General features: G+C 32.8%; 1 protein-coding gene and 1 pseudogene across 1 annotated transcript; one reads left to right on the top strand and one right to left on the bottom strand.

Moving 5' to 3' along the window:
* Positions 1 to 7,894: 7,894 nt before the first annotated feature.
* LOC126725856 (probable WRKY transcription factor 40) lies at positions 7,895 to 10,459 on the top strand. The gene is made up of 5 exons (XM_050430839.1): positions 7,895 to 8,243; positions 8,389 to 8,448; positions 8,895 to 9,221; positions 9,337 to 9,453; positions 9,814 to 10,459. The coding sequence occupies exons 1-5, from the start codon at positions 8,181 to 8,183 to the stop codon at positions 10,174 to 10,176; spliced, it is 930 nt and encodes a 309-aa protein (XP_050286796.1). The 5' UTR covers positions 7,895 to 8,180; the 3' UTR covers positions 10,177 to 10,459.
* A 585-nt stretch (positions 10,460 to 11,044) lies between these two features.
* Positions 11,045 to 12,649, bottom strand: LOC126728151 (uncharacterized; annotated as a pseudogene).
* Positions 12,650 to 17,106: the final 4,457 nt, after the last annotated feature.

The following is a 17,106-nucleotide window of genomic DNA, read 5'->3' as shown; positions in this document are numbered from 1 at the left end:
ATATCACCTTACACTACTAACTCCCTACTACCATTACCAAAATCATAATATACAATATCACCACTATTACTAATTACTAAGGTTGGCTTCCTATTTCCCGCCCTAACCCTACTTTGAGGAGGTTTCTTTGTCCCTACCTCTATCCCCTTAAATAATATTTATAATTTTTTAAATTAGATTTAAAAGTATCCTACTTTAAATTAAAACTCATAAAACATCACAAATTAAGTTCACACACACATAATTCATGAATAACAACAATTCTCATATAGTAAATAACATCTCATTAACATGAAATTCAGCATGCATATTTAAAAAAAAAAAAAAAAACAAAAACAAAAATATCAAATTCAGTATATAGGTTAAGGTTAAGTTACGCCTAGTGTAACTCTTTACAATATTCCATTAGTTTAATAAATTTTTAGTGGATTAATACTTTGAAAATATGATTCTTAGATTTGATATTTTCATTTTTCTTAATATGCATGATAAATTTTATGTCAATAAGATCACAAACTCATGTTTTGTGTGTAATGATAAAGTCTTTTTTTTTTAATATTTTTTTTGCATCTTATATTAAAAAGGTTATTAATCTTTGATCACTTTAATATTTCTTGATATTCATGTATATTCATCAAAACAATTAGTTTAATCCACAGGATTGAAATTTTAATGAATGAAAAGCTTTTGAAGAGGACTATTTTGTCAGGGTTTATATTTATTATTATTTTTCCCTAGTGAACAGCTTAGCAACAAGGTGAATTAAAAAAAAGATTAAAAAAAGAGTGAATAATATTTTAGTATAATGCACGTTTTCCACAACTTGTCACAAATTGCAAGTGACAATAGACGCACGTGTTCACCGAAATGATAGTTCGTCCCCTCGACTCACCTACATGTAGTAGGCCTCCTAATCCTAAGTGCTGCCTCCTCCTCCTTTCTTTTTTGTGTGTGTGTGTGTGCACGTGTGCTGGAATCCTAGTAAGTGCTGCTGAGACATACAATAACACAGGTTTTTTAGAAACATTCAATAAACAAAGTGCACTTTTGGTACGATAGTCACTCTACAAGTATAAGTGTTTGTGGAGTATGGGGGATAAGGGTCGGGGTTCAAGTCTTCAGGAGGGAGTTTCACACATATATACACTTAAATTAGGCTAGATTAGAAATTTTATCTTGTTAAAAAAAAAGAAAAAAAGAAAGAAAGAAAGAAAGAAAGATACATACAATAAACACATGTTAAGCAATAATCAGTAGACACTAAATTAATATATATGCAGTAATTAATAATCCTAAATAATAAATTCGGATAAGACAATCCAAAAGTTTTGGCAAGAGTCCAAAAGGAGTATTAGGCCTTGTTTGAGTGGAAAAATATCATCACTCATCACTCATCACTTATTACCCTCTAACTTATTTTCTATCACTTAAAAAATCATTAAATATCACCTTGACCCAATTTGGCACCTAAACCCAATTATGTCTTCAAATCCAAAAACTCAAAAATGTGGGACTCACACACTAACCTAGGCTACTAGTGCTCTCAGAACCCCTACTTGCCCCCTCCTTAAAAATATAGTGATGTGGCTATGCAGATGGGGTTGTAGTTGTGGAAGCAAGTGCTCATTAGAGCTGTTGGTGGGGAGTACAAAAAGGAGCTGTGGATTTGACTCTTCTCTAACCATGAGGCCCACTAATGTGAGGGTATTTATGAAATTGCCACACGTTACTCTATTTTTGTAACTCAAAAACACCTAATTTTTGTTTTTTTTTTGTTTTCAGTAACTCATTATCTGGTTTGGTGAAAACTGAGTGATGGAAACAAAACTCTAAAACCCATCCAAACAAGCACCTTCTCCATGGGACCCACTTATTTTGGGTGATAAGTGATGGAAACCCACAAATCCAAACAACCCCTTAATTTTCAACTTTCAAAAGACATATACTTTAGTTCAGCAAGGGGGAAAAAAAAAGAGTCATGTTTAATTCTTTTCACAAGAAGGGAAACAAAATTGATGCACGATCATTTTAGGATATGTATCATTAATGTAATACTTTTTATGTGCACAAAAGCCATACAAAAGCATTGGAGGGATGTCAAATCTTGTTTATGATTTTGAGCTAATATTGTCATGCTAAAGAATCTTTACGGCTAGTGGCCCTTATGTAGACATGGCAAAACGGGTCAGAATTTTTTGACCCAACCCAAAAAATACATGACCCGAACTCGATTTTTTTGACCCGAAGCAAAAACGGGTTGACTCGTGACCCAACTCGTATTTTTTGTGAGTCAACCTGACTTGACCCGTAACCTGACCTGAACCCGAACCATTTTTTAAAACTTTTTTTTGGGTTAAAAAAAAATTAAGACAATATTGGTTTAATTATTTGTTGTGAGTTTTAATTGAGACATTTACGTAACTGTATACAAATTAATTGAAAGATGAATGATTAAGCATTCTGTAATAAGTAAAGATTTTTAGATATCATATAGCAAAGTACATGCCAAGATAATCTGATTACAATATAGTTAAAAACATAGATTTAAAATTGTAAACATGTGTGAGAAACATTTACAAATGTGAAAATAATGAAGCCAAAATATCAAATTAACATAAATTATGAATGCTTAGAACTATTTTTTAACAATTTATGTCTAAAATAAACGGCTTTTCAAAATAAATTATGATATTTTCTAGAGTGTGTATTACTTAACAATGATATGATATTCATAAAAGAGACCATGTATAAATAAGTAAACAAGTAAACTTTAATATATATCTCAAATTGAAATCAAGTGTCAACCACAATTACCAATAGATTATAAAATTAATTTTCAAAATTGTAAATTTCTTATATGTTTTTATTCTTTGTCAAATGAATTATCCAATAAGTCATTTGTAATTTTGTTTTATATTTTGGGATGTTGATATTGTTCAGAAATGAAACTTGTATATTTGTTTTACTTATCTTTATGTTATTTTGTTTTAGATAGTAATGTTAGGATTTGTATAATTTTTAAATTATTGAATAAGTATTAATAAGTGTAATTAATTCTTGATATAAGTGGTGAATTCAAAGTAATGCATTTTACATCAAGTAATTTGTTGCATGACTTTTTAAATGGCAAATACATGTTGTTTTCTTAAAAAAAAATTAATTTGAAAAATACGGGTCAACCCGATCCAACCCGCAACCCGATTGACCTGAACCCTTTTTTTTTTAACCCGCTTAAAATGACCATTTTGACCTGCAACCCGTTTGACCCGACTCAAACCGACTTGACCCGCCCGTTTTGCCATGTCCTTACAAAGCATGTTTATATATTATTACTATTATTAAATTCTTTATTTTTTTTAAAAAAAGGAATTAACTCTTTTAATTTTTTCTTAAAACTTAAATTTAGAGGTTTTTAGATACGATTGTTAATTTAATATTTTTACTTTCTATTTGAACAATTAATCTCTTAGAGATTCTCTTCTCAAAAAATAAAAACCTCTTAGAGATTTAACTTTTTTCTTTAAAATCTAATTGATTTATTTATTTAATATGTACATAATAATTATAATGGCATTTCAAAATTATCAATGCTCAATCGCTGCAAGCACAAACTGGTTGTATTTTTATGACTAAAAGCACCCCATTACAAGGACATGACATTTACAGTCCAAAAACCCTAGAATATTTCTAGGTGAATAACAAATAATCCGATACACAGTAGGATAAAAGGTCAAGATATGCTCCTATAAGACCTTTCAAAGTCGATGAATGATTTTCTTGCAAAGCCAGTCTTTTTGAAAATGTTGAAAGCATATTTTCATAGAATTTTAGAAGTAATTGATCATTACACACACTTGGGCAAGTAAAATCTAGGTGCCTACCTACAAAAAAAAAAAAAAAAAAAAAAAAAAAAAAAAAAAAAAAGACAAGAAACCACCAAGAAAAATGTAATATTATCACAATGTCCAAAAATAAAGAGTTATTTGAATTATTTGTGTTTGGATTGGTTTTTAAAAAAAAAAATTTTTAACCTGTGATATTTTAGCTTATTTCTTTATATACAATTTTTAAAAACCTTACTTTTTTTCCTCCTAAACTCAATTATACTTTTATCAACTTTCAACAAATAAGCAAATCTCATTTAAAAATCAACAAAAAAGCAAATAAACATTTGAACAAAAAAAAGGCTCCAAGTTATTCTTCACAATCAGGATGAACAAATAGTTGCTCAATAAACTTGCTTAGCAACGGGTAAAATTATTCAGTGCAATCAATTTATTACACCCTCTCTTATATATTAAATTGGATATCATCCAGTGGCGGCTCTAAAAATTTTGTTTAGGGGGTCATTAAAATATTTTAATTAAAAAAGAACTTAAATATATCGAGTTATTGACATAATAATAATAATAATAATAATAATAATAATAATAATAATACGTGAAGTTTTACAATTTTATTCTACAAGTTTTCAAATTTTGAATGTTACATGATAATTCATTACAAGCATTTATTGCCAATGTGGGTAGCTATGAGCCTATGACCATTTTATTTTGTTAAGTACGTCTAACATTTTTATCTTTATACAGTTGTTATTATCTATTTGACTTTGTTTTTATAAAAACATTTTAGATTAAATGACTAATCTCAACTCATTAGCTCCGTATTAATTATTGACGCACACAATCACACTCATTCATACATATAAGTATACACTACGTGTTTACTTAACCAATCAAATGCTTGAGCAATCACTAATTTTACAATCTTTTTCTTGAATTTTACTAATTTTATAACAAAAAGTTATTATAATACGATAACAATATACACACATGTAAAAAAAATCCTCTTTATTTCCTAATTATTAAATTATATAAAATTATATTATATATTGTACACACAAACATCCACACACATCATAATTTATACAAATAACATTATAACAAAAAGTAATGTACACAATCAATATTAGACACACTCACACACATATAATATAAACTTATAAAAAAAGAATTACATTTACAATTCACAAACACTTACTCTTTACTCTTAGAATCGAAAATACTTGTAATAAGGGTGTGCAAGATTTAAGTTAGGCGTGCAAAAAAATATTTTTAAAAATAAATTAAAGTATTAAACTAACAAAAAAAATATTTTATATATATATATATATATATAATTATTATTACTCTTTTTTTGAAGTTAGGGGGTTCATTTGAACCCCCTGAATAGGCTGTAACACCGCCCTTAATATTATCTATAGGTCCTATATATGAGGCTTATCTATATGCATGAGAGAGGTATAGTACATTGGGTGTATGTTATAATTTTTATAAAAAATGTAGGTTCAACCGTTGCGAGTACTGGTCTTCCTCACCATAGTCCCCCTACATATGATTTGATCTCGAGTCCATTTCTTCAAGACCTACATGAGATGTAAATTAGTAAATTAATTTAACTACTTGGTTTGTTTTTCTTTTAGAAAATTGAGAGAAACACACCATTAACATGATGATCACTCTTTACAAGTACAAGTTCTTGTGGGATGGAGGGCAAGGGTAAGGGTCAGGTTCAAGTCTCTAACAGTGAATTTTACACACATATACATATAAATTAGGTTAGAATAAGATTTTTATCTCAAATAAAAAAAATTAAGAGATATTTTAAGGGGGTGGAATTAATTAAATAATAAATATTTCCATATCATATAAAATTGAAAGAAATCTAATGATTTTATTTTAGTAAAAAATTTATGGGCTGAATCATAGCATTTGAAGTTTTGTATACTAAATTATAACAGTGTCAAACCACAATATATGTATTGTAATTCAAAATGACACTATAAATGTCTAAACTATTTTAGAAGTATAAAATTGAAAGAAATCTAATGATTTTATTTTAGTAAAAAATTTATGGGCTGAATCATAGCATTTGAAGTTTTGTATACTAAATTATAATAGTGTCAAACCACAATATATGTATTGTAATTCAAAATGACACTATAAATGTCTAAACTAATTTAGAAGTGTGAGTTGCAATTAGTTTAATTGATAAAATAATTTGTTATCAAATGATTTGGTAATGCATTATCAAACAATATCTTTCAAACTACAATTTTTTTTAAACTTTATTATTTTTTTCTATAACCTCATTTTTAAAAAGCTCATAATTAAAAAAAGTACTAATTAAAAAAAAGGTACTAGACGAGAGTAATGCTAATATAAGTCTACAATATTTTCAAAACAAATCTTAGGTGGCAATCAGTGTTACTGGTTCTAATCTAGGCCTACCATTGACATTACTTTTTTACCTACCAATAATAGATTACCAACTAAAAATTGTTATGAAAATATTGTGAAACTAACATTATTAGGTAGACACCACACTCCCACCCAGGCTAGAAAATGTGACATTAATTAGACAACTGCGGTATCACCAAAAGTGATAACAAGAAAGAAGTTATCGTAAACTAATTTGACATTTTATATCTAAGCACATGATGTTCTAATGTTGACACGAAATAGTATAATTTACTTTACTTTATCGGTTTGGTTCAATTTGATTGTTAACTTAACGGGAGGCCGGGAGGGTTTAGAGATATATCCAGTTCAATTTATCTCCTACCACATCAACTATTTTATAAATCTAAAAAGGCTACTTTTAATTAATTAACATCGGAACAATTGCTCAACCTTTGGAGTTAATAACCTTGCCCCATCTCAATCTAGTAACGATGTCGGTGGACTTTTTTTGGTTCTAAGTTCTAAGTTCTAACCAATCTCATGAAAAATGGAAAAAACCAAAAAAGCAAGTCCTAAGTACAAGTAAAAAGCCTCGTGAAACATAGTTTTTCTTTTTGCTTTTTGTGATATATTGTAGTGTCAACTGTCAAGTACAATGTATCACATGATACATTACACTATGACATAATAACTTGACATTGCTTCAAGTACATTAAACTAAATCAAAATAAAAAATATTGAAATTTTAAGTAAAAAAATAAAAATAAAAATAAAAATTGAAATGCTATTAATTAAAACAATGAATAATACAAGGGACACACTCAAATTTATAATATGCTAAAGTGTCATCTTTTGATTGAAGTGTCTAATTTTTTTTTTCCCAATAAATATCTTTGATGGTCCCATTGTAAGTGCTAAAATCTATTCACAAATTGACAACGAAGCATGTTATAAAATTAAATGTAAGTTTAGGTCTTCTCAAAAAAATATAATTTCTTTCATACTTTATAAGAATAAGAAGAGACATAACTTCCTTCACATATTTTTTAATATAATATATAGAAATTGGAATAATAAAACTTTCCCACCACTCGATCATTAAAATCAATTAGTATATAAATATATATATATATATATATTCTCACTAAAAAGAAAAGGAAGCATATAGAATAGAAGAAAGAAAATGAAGATCTGGCAAGAAAGAGTGAAGCGCGTAGAAAAAAAAAAAAAAAAAAAAAAAAAAGATTAAGGATGTTGCATGGAACGTGGAAAATGCTTGGAAACGTGACAAGAAAGTGAAGGCCCTACAGACCCTACATTATTAAAAGCGTAGAAAGAAATAAAGTATCGTGTCAATTTAGAACTTCTTCCAGACTCTTTTTTTCTTTTAAAAATTACACCAATACCACACCCAACCCAACCCATTGTTTTTATTTTTTTTATTTTTATAATATTTTAATTTGATGGTGTGCGAGCTTGACTTTGAAATTTTTTTTAAGTGTACAAAGAATTCTGGTGGCAACCGACACACCTATCACATTCATAAAATAATACCAAATTAACGCACGCCAAACAAAAGCGAGCCCATGCAGTACTCTTATCCTTTTACTATAAATATATACTTTTAAATATGCAACTAAAAAGTTCATGCCAGCTCTTCAGCTAATTGAACTCTCTTTCCACCAAGTTTCCTTTTACAACAAGTTGATCTTTTTTGGTTTATATATATATGCTCATCCATTTGGTTCACTTGCCAGGAATTTTAACAATTTGAACACTTCTTCACACTTGAAAGTTGTGACTTGGTCTGGGTTTTTGTTGAGGATTCTGTAATTACACAGCTTTATCTCTTTTGGTCAAACTAGCTAGCATCTTCTGGAAACTTGGGTTCTGGGTTTTGCAAGAAGATTTGGTTGGACTAGTTCGAACTCGCCGGCTATGGATTATTCTTCATGGAGAAGTACTTGCTTGGATCTTAATGTTAATGTTGCTTCTGTACCGGTACGTACTTGTGGAAAATTTAATCTAGCATTCCCAGAAGCTAGCTAGCTCTAGCTCTAGCTCTTATTAATATCATATATACTTGAATTCATCAACTGAGAAGTTTCTTTCTATGTTTTTTTTTTTTTTTTTTTTTGGGTTCCAGAACGAAGAGATGGAAAGCAATTTTATAGACTTTGAAAAGAAGCTCTCAGTTAAACAAGAGGTTGGTTCATTCTCTCTTTTCTTTGTTTTTCCTTGTGATTATGTTTTATTTATTTATTTTATTATTCCTTTTGTGGCTGTCAATTGAAGGCTATGAAGTAGAAAGATAAACGTGAATTTATATTAAGTTATTGGCCTAATGAAAATGAAGTTGAGCAAGGTTCTTTTGACTCCAGCAAATAAAATTGGGAACTTTTTTTTCCCCAACAAAAATGACATTGTTTAAGGTTGCTTCATATGTAGTGCTACTTCCTTCATTGAAGTCACTAAATGTTAAACCAAAATTGCTACTGAAACTTGATTTGTAAAATTTATTTCTTTTATGAAAAAGTTGCTCTTAATTAATTGCATTGCATGTCTGAAAATTGTTTTGGTACTATATTCCACCATCAATGTTTTAAATATATACGGAGTACTGCTAAAGTTATTGTGTTTAATTGTGTTCAGACTGGTGCTTTGGTGGAGGAATTGAATCGAGTGAGTGCAGAAAATAGGAAGCTAACTGAAATGCTAACAGTGATGTGTGAGAACTACAACGATTTGCGAAGCCAGTTGATGGATTATATGAGCAAGAACCCCGAAAAGGAGCTTAGCCCCTCAAGGAAAAGGAAGTCTGAAAGTAGTAACAACATTAGTAATAATGCCAATGGAATTAATGGCAACTCAGAGAGCAGCTCAACTGATGATGAATCATGCAAGAAACCTAGAGAAGGGACAATCAAGGCAAAAATCTCAAGGTCTTGTGTCAAGACTGAAGCATCTGATACTAGCCTTGTAAGTTATTTACTCGCATAGATCCATATATTACTATATCTCTCTTTTTTTGGCCGAACATGCATATTGGGCGTAAATTAATTTACATGCTTTACTTACTTTCATGACTTTGTAGGTTGTGAAGGATGGATATCAATGGAGGAAATATGGACAGAAGGTCACCAGAGATAATCCCTGTCCTAGAGCTTACTTCAAATGCTCTTTTGCTCCAAGCTGCCCCGTCAAAAAGAAGGTGGGTGATTATATTCAAAACCATGCTTCCCCTAATTTATGATTATCTAAATTGTTTCTCTCCAAAAAAAAAATTAGCACATCTCATCCAACTCACATACATAGATAAATAATCATGTTGCTAATCAATTCTCCCTTAAAATATAATATGGAAAAAGATCATCTCCATTTGAAATGGATCAATTTCATAATTTAGATCAAATTAAACAAAAGTGCATTCCCTGACATATCATTTAAAGTTTTCTGAGACATCTAAGGATGAATACAAAATCTTTTTTGACACTATTATGTTTCCCATTCTGTTTTAATAAATGTATTTAGTAGCAATCTAAAGTGGCTATGGTTAAATTTGGCTGTTCAGGTACAAAGAAGTGTGGAAGACCAATCAATTTTGGTTGCAACCTATGAAGGTGAGCACAACCATCCCCATCCTTCTCAACTTGAGGCAACATCAGGCTCCAACCGCTGTGTGACCCTTGCATCACTCCCCTGCTCAGCCTCTCTCAGCTCATCTGGACCAACGCTCACTCTTGAGTTGACAAAATCTAAGTCCAGTACTAATGACATCAAACCATCAAAACCCAAAATTGATTCACCAGAAATCAAGCAGTTCTTGGTGGAACAGATGGCTTCATCCTTGACAAAAGATCCCAATTTCACAGCAGCACTTGCGGCAGCCATCTCAGGAAGAATGTTACACCAAGGTCAAACTGAAAAATGGTGAATGTCCATAAAGAAGTTACACATCAAGCATTCTGTAATGTCATAGAACTATTTCTAAGATTAGCTAGGATGTTTATGTAAATACAACAATCGAAAAGTGAGAAAAAAAAATATATTTGGAACTTGTATTGTTGAATTTCCTCTAACTGAGAGGAATGTATTTTTCAAAGTAGGACTGCAATTTCAGAAGATTAACCACGAGGCAATCCAAGCTCAATTGAGCCATACGCTTTGATCTATATAGTTTCATGAATGAGAATTAGAATCAGATCCTTGGAAGTGTTTTCAGTGGGATTATTTGGTCCTGAGTCTGGGTACTGAGTTTCTGCTCGTCTTATGTTATGAGTCCCTCTGTGTCAGTTGTTTTTTTTGCAAGTTAACGAAAGTACAATAGTACAATAAAACTAGCAAATTACGTAATTAACCGAGAGCAGTTAGTCCAAACATACTAATTCTTAAACCTACAGGCAATGGCAAGCTCCTGGTCTCAGTCCAATAATTTTTATGATCCTTCCACTTAATTTTGAACTAATTCTGCCAATGTTTGCTTCTCATTTGCTGAAAAATTGCCTTTGTTGTAACACTTACAGATGCTTCAAAGGGCCAACTACATCTATTTTTGAACCATTGAATTAATGTCTCAACCAGTTGAGATAGAGGTTCGAATTCAATATTAATCCTGCCCATGGGGAAAAAAGTTAAAGATCAATTGTGAAAACTGAACCTAAATGAATGTGAAAATTGAAGCTGAAGGTTGGCAACCAAACTCTTCCTTTTTTTATTTTTATAATGGGTTTATAACCACATAAGATTCAATAGGTTGAGATAAAGAGGTACTGTTTCCTATGTTCAGGAATGGACAGGAGGAATGCCATCGATCAAACAAGAAAACTAATAATATTTCGCAGTATCAATTCTGTAAATAACCAAGTCATTTGAGCTTTTCGAGTCACAGATGCTTCAATCTATTTTTTCATATCTACATTTATTTGTACAGAGAAAACTTCCCCAGAATCACTCCACATCATTGAGGTGGAGCAAACAAGAACAGAATTTATTTAGAGTACACCAAATACGTAAGATACTAATTCGATGTGAAACTCAATTCATCGATAGTTCTTGCTAGTCCCAAGTGAGTTGTGTCAACTGGTAATTTTTCTTCCATCTTGGATTTATGAGTACCATCTTTTTCATCTGATTTGCCCACGGTAAAACACTCCTTGAATCTGAAGCAACTGATGAGATGGTCATTTGTTAGTCCAGCCACTTGCATAAATGTATGGATGACCGTGGGCCCAACACTGCGGAACACTTCCCTTAACAAGGTCTTTTTACTCATCATTTCGTCTTTTGGAGTTTGGTGTCTTGACTGGAACCTGGCGAGAGTACCGGAATTGGCTAACTATAGGCTTATGGTTCACAAAGTTCCATATGTACTTGCTGAAAAACCCAAACCCGTCAATTACCTGCATAATATCAAAAACATACAAGATTCTTGTTGAATTATACACAAAATGGAGATTTTTTGCTGCCTCTCCCTCATTTTGTTTCTCTGGGGTAGCCATGCAGTTCAAGATTATTTGTGGGTAAAGACGGTTTTTCAACAGTACTAAGCATTATGCAATAGCTTCCTCACCAAACAAATGATCAATAATTCCTAAAACAACCAAAGCACCTCATATTTAATCTATGGTATAGAGTAGTAAAGTTAGATGAACAATAAATGATGGTCTGAACCTCGCACATTTGATTTGCATTGTCAATGATGGCTCGCAGCTTCGCTTCTGATAGTAGAGAGCTGGCTAGGCTTCCTGGTGTGTCTATCTTGTTCTCATTGTATTTTGAAACGGCATCTGGGTCAAAGTCCGAAAAGACCTCCCTGTACTTATACAAGTCATGACAAATAAGCCATAAGTTAAAACCCACAAAAATGCTTAAATGTATTTGATGCATAACATTGTCAAAAGCTAGTGTGGCAAGCACTAGAATATTCCACTGACCATAAACTCACTACACTAGATATTTCGATTTCATCACATGAAGAGTATGACCAATACCCAAATATATGCCTTCTGTTAAGAATTGCAGGCCATGTAAGTTCAGCCAAAGCACCTGATAGGCTGAGCAATTCAAACAGTATCCTGCAAGTGTCATGAATACTTAAAGACTGAGAAAGATATCAGATGCAGTTCAAGTTTAGGATTCAAACCCAGAAGGTAATCTGAACATTTTTTTTGTGGTACATACTTGTCATTATGGACTGGGACTCCCCATTCCTCATCATGAAAAGCAGCATGCCGTGGATCTTTTTAACAAACAAAACCTATTAGCACATAGCAATTGGTATTTTAGACGCTAAACATCAACAATTGAAACTGGAAGTGAACACAATATAATGACTGAACCAACTCATTAAAAAAAAAAAAAAGTGTGCATGAAATGAGACTGGAAATATAGAAATCCTCAACTGTCATCTGGATTATGTCAAGTAGTGTTCCACGTATTCTCACATCCTAGGTATTGGATCATACTTAAAATATACCATGGCTGACCCGGTACTAATAGTAAGCTTTGCAATGAAGCTGACACGTCAGATTGTGTGATGTGCTGTTATTTTACTAGTAAATAGCTAAAGCTAATAGTTTGTCAGTGCTGGTGTAATTGTCGATTAGTATTGATGTAAGTAATTAGTCAGCTGCTGCTATGGTAAAGAGAACCTCACGCATAAATACTTGTAAGGTGACAGAATAGAGGCATGAGAAAATAAGACTACAGCTTTTCTTCTTGAATCTCTCTATTTTTCTTCCTTCCTTATCTCTTTCTAGTTCTTAGAGGAAGACTCCCTTGAAGTAGTTAAGAATGTTTACTGCAATTGGTATCAGAGCAACGATCCAGCCATGGCAGCAGGTACCAGCACGAGATATTTCCAATTATCTGAGATAGTTGCGGGGGTAAAACTGAAACAAGATCAACATCAAAGAGCTATGGAGATCAGAACACAGAAACTTACCCAATTATCTGAGGCTGTTAAAGAAATTAGGTCAATTCTACGAACCAAACCCACTAATAGCAATAACAAAGAGGAATCAACAATGACCAATGGAGGTATGGGTTCATTCCCTAAGCAAATAAGATTAGAATTTCCTAGGTTTGATGGGGAAGATCCAATTGGCTGGAAGGCCACACAATAATTCAAGTACTATGATATCCCCAATCATGAGAGGATTCTCATGGCTTCCTATTAAATGGAAGTATCTGCATTAGTGTGGTTCTAGGATGCATAGTTTTGATGGGTGGGAATCTTTCTTAAAGGCACACTTCACACTAGGCTGGGGCCAAGTGCTAATGATGATCCTATGGAATGCCTTACCAAACTTAAGCAAACTTCAACTGTGTCTAATTACAAAGCTCAGTTTGAGGTTATATCAAATAGAATTAAAGGGTTATTTGAATCACAGAGGTTGAGTTGTCTCTTGAGTGGCCTTAGAGATGAAATTAGATTACCTATTAGAATGCTTTATCCGTCTTCTCTGCATCAAGCCTTTGGATTAGCAAAGATCCAAGAGGAGTACTGGATTAGTAGTAGGAGAGGTGCCTTCAAACCAGGAGATACAGGGTGGGGCAACAAACCAAACCATCAATACTTGGCCTCCCTAAATCAGTTTCCAAACCTAGAGTTTCAATTCATAAAATTAGCCTTGCAATAATATAATAGGGGAGAAAGAAGGGCTTATGCTATTATTGTGAGGAGAAATGGCATTCAGCTTATAAGTGTAAGACAAGCCCCAAGATTTTCCTCATGGAAATGGTCCATAATGAAGAGAACCAACAAAGAGTACATTTGGAAGAGCTAGAACCAGCAGTGATTGAAGGAAGAATTGAGGAGGAAAGAAAATGCTATGAATTACCTTGAAATATCATTAAATGCTCTCTTGGGAAGCCTAAATCCTGGAACAATGAGGTTAATAGGGTTTATCAAGGGAGTTAAGGTTACCATTCTTCTTGATACTAGCAATAATCATAACTTCATCGATCCCTCTATTATAACCAAAGTTGTCTTAGTGATGCAAGGAGCAGCTATGGAAGTCAAGATTGCAGATGAGTCTGTGATAAGGAGTGAAGGGGTATATAATAGGGTACTAATTAAGATGCAGGGTCACACTTTCAAGGTTGATCTATTTGCTTTACCTATGGAAGGTTATAATGTGGTGTTGGGAATTCATTGGCTAAGTACATTGTGGTTAATTCACTAGGACTTTAAACAACTCAGTATGAATTTCACATATGAGGGTCAGCAAGTTTTGTTGCAAGGTTTGAAATCAACGGGGCCAAGTTTTCAAGAGAGTGAATATTTAAAAAAAAAAAAAAAAAAATCACCTAAGAAGGGCTTGGTACTAAAGATTATAGTGTCGGAAATATTTCAACATTCACCTCAACCTAATGTAGCCTTGCAAGAGCTATTAAAAAAATTTGCTTCTGTATTTGATACACCAAAAGGGCTAACACCAAATAGAGGACATGAGCATCAAATATTGCTTAAGGAGGGCATTCAACCTATCAGAGTTAGGCCTTACAGGTATCCCTTCTACCAAAAGAATGAGATAGAGAAGATTGTGCAAGAGATGTTGGAAACAGGGTCAATAAGATCTAGCCAAAGTCCATTTTCTTCACCTGTGCTTCTAGTTAGAAAAGTGGATGGCTCTTGGAGGATGTGTATTGACTACAGAGCCCTTAACAAAGAAATAGTAAAAGATAAGTTTCTTATCCCTTTTGTTGATGAGCTTTTAGATGAACTATGTGGTGCACAAATATTTTCTAAACTAGATTTATGGTCTAGTTATCATCAAATTAGAAGGAAAGATTCTAACATTCATAAAAATGCATTTAGAACTCATGAGGGTCACTAGCTTACCATTCCCAAATTGTTGGTCAAACTAATGTGACTAATAAAGGTTTAGAGCATTACTTGAGATGTTATGCAGGGGAGCACCCTAGGTAGTGGTCTTTATGGTTGGCATTAGCTGAGTTTTGGTACAACACAAAACTTCCATACCTCTACTAAAACTAGTCCTTTTGAGGCTCTCTACGACTATCCTCCTTCCACTTTACAACATTACATTCCTAGTAAACATATATTGGAGGTAGTGGATGCTCATCTTAAATCCAAAACAGTTGCTCTTGCTTTACTTAAGCAAAATTTGGTTGTAGCCCAAGAGAGAACCAAGTCTCAAGCTGACAAGCATTGGACTGATAGAGAATTTCAGGAAAGAGATTGACTCTTACTAAAGCTTCTTCCTTACAGGAAAAAGTCCTTGACCACTAGAGCTAATCTCAAGCTATCGCCAAGGTTTTATGGACCATTCCAAATCCTTAAAAGGTTAGGTCAGTTTGCCTATAAATTGGATTTACCCTCTCATTCCAAACTTCACCCTATTTTTCATGTTTCTTGTTTAAAACCTAAACTAGGAGCTCATGTTCAGACCTTACCTAACCTACCACCAATGGATTCAGATGGTGTTTTATGCCTTGAACCTCAAGCCATTATTCAAAGAAGGATGAAGAAGCTTCATTACAAGGCTGTGACTGAAGTTTTAGTTCATCAGTAAGACACCCCTACAGAAGATGCGACTTGGGAGCTCCTCCATACTCTTCAACAACAATACCCCCACCTTGTGGGCAAGGTGCTTTGAGAGGGAGGTGTGAGAGATCGTGTCCTCAACAAAAGAGAAAGCATCAATACCTCTCTTTTCGAGTATTGTTTATTGTGGAGTTTATGAGAGACTGGGGAATTTTGGGTGCTCTCAGAAAAGGGTGTAGGCATCGGCACCTTCCCTTTTCAGGATTCCATGGAGCTGCCACTTATTTTATAAGTAAAATAAGAAAACTATACAAATTACAACATATGCTAAATAATAATCTTCTCATTAATTAGAAACAATTACATTTGGTAGAAATAATTTTACATCGCTTTGATTCCTAGTTACAATCTAATAAAAAAAAATACAAAAATTTGTTTCCTAGTTACATTCTACCCAAAATAAAAATAAGATACTAAATCTGCCAACCTAAAATTCTAAGATTCGGGGGCTAGGTTATAGAATGGGAAGGTATTAGGCACCCACCTTATCCAGACAGAGTCTGGTCTTCTAGACTTTAAATGACCTTTTAAATACCCATATTCAAAATGTCAAATGATATACAACAAATGCCATGTCAAATCCTAGACCTAGGGTTACAGTTCTATTTAAGAACCTTAGTGATAGGCCAAGAATGTATTGACCTCTTGTGATAAATTAATTGATTAATTAGCCAAGTTTATTAATTAATCAAATTAACATGCAATGTACGTGGCAGCACAAACAAATCACCAAATAAACTAAGTATGTAGCGAAAATTAAATTGACACGGTGATTTATTTACGAATGGGGAAAACCTACAAGGCAAAAACCCCACCGAGTGATTTTAAGGTCACCACTCTCGAGAATCCACTATTATCAAAACAAGCAGTTACAAGTAAAGGAATCTCAGTACCTTATACCAACCTACAGTTGAACCCTTACCCCAATACCCAATTGAACTTGTTCTGTAGTGACAATCTCTCCTTTTCAATGCATGACTCCTAGTACGTGACTAACCAATTGCACGGATCCTAGTACGCAACTTGATCACCAACTTGAGAGGGATGTTGGCTGCAAAGTTCTTCAATTCATCACACAATGAAGATCATGAAGTTTCTTGATCACAAAACCCTACTGAAAGTTCAAAAACGTGTACAAAACACCTTTGAACGTTTAGACCCCCAAATTACAACTTAACCAATACAAGCAATATGTCAAACAACTAGTGTGCGGAAACTTAACACATGCTATAATACGAAATTGGTTAAAGACTATCTAAGCCATAACAAAATAAAACCACAGCAGATAATAAA

The sequence above is a fragment of the Quercus robur genome, chromosome 5 (assembly GCF_932294415.1).
Source record: "Quercus robur chromosome 5, dhQueRobu3.1, whole genome shotgun sequence".
Lineage (NCBI taxonomy): Eukaryota > Viridiplantae > Streptophyta > Magnoliopsida > Fagales > Fagaceae > Quercus > Quercus robur.
This window is presented reverse-complemented; position numbering and strand designations above follow the sequence as displayed.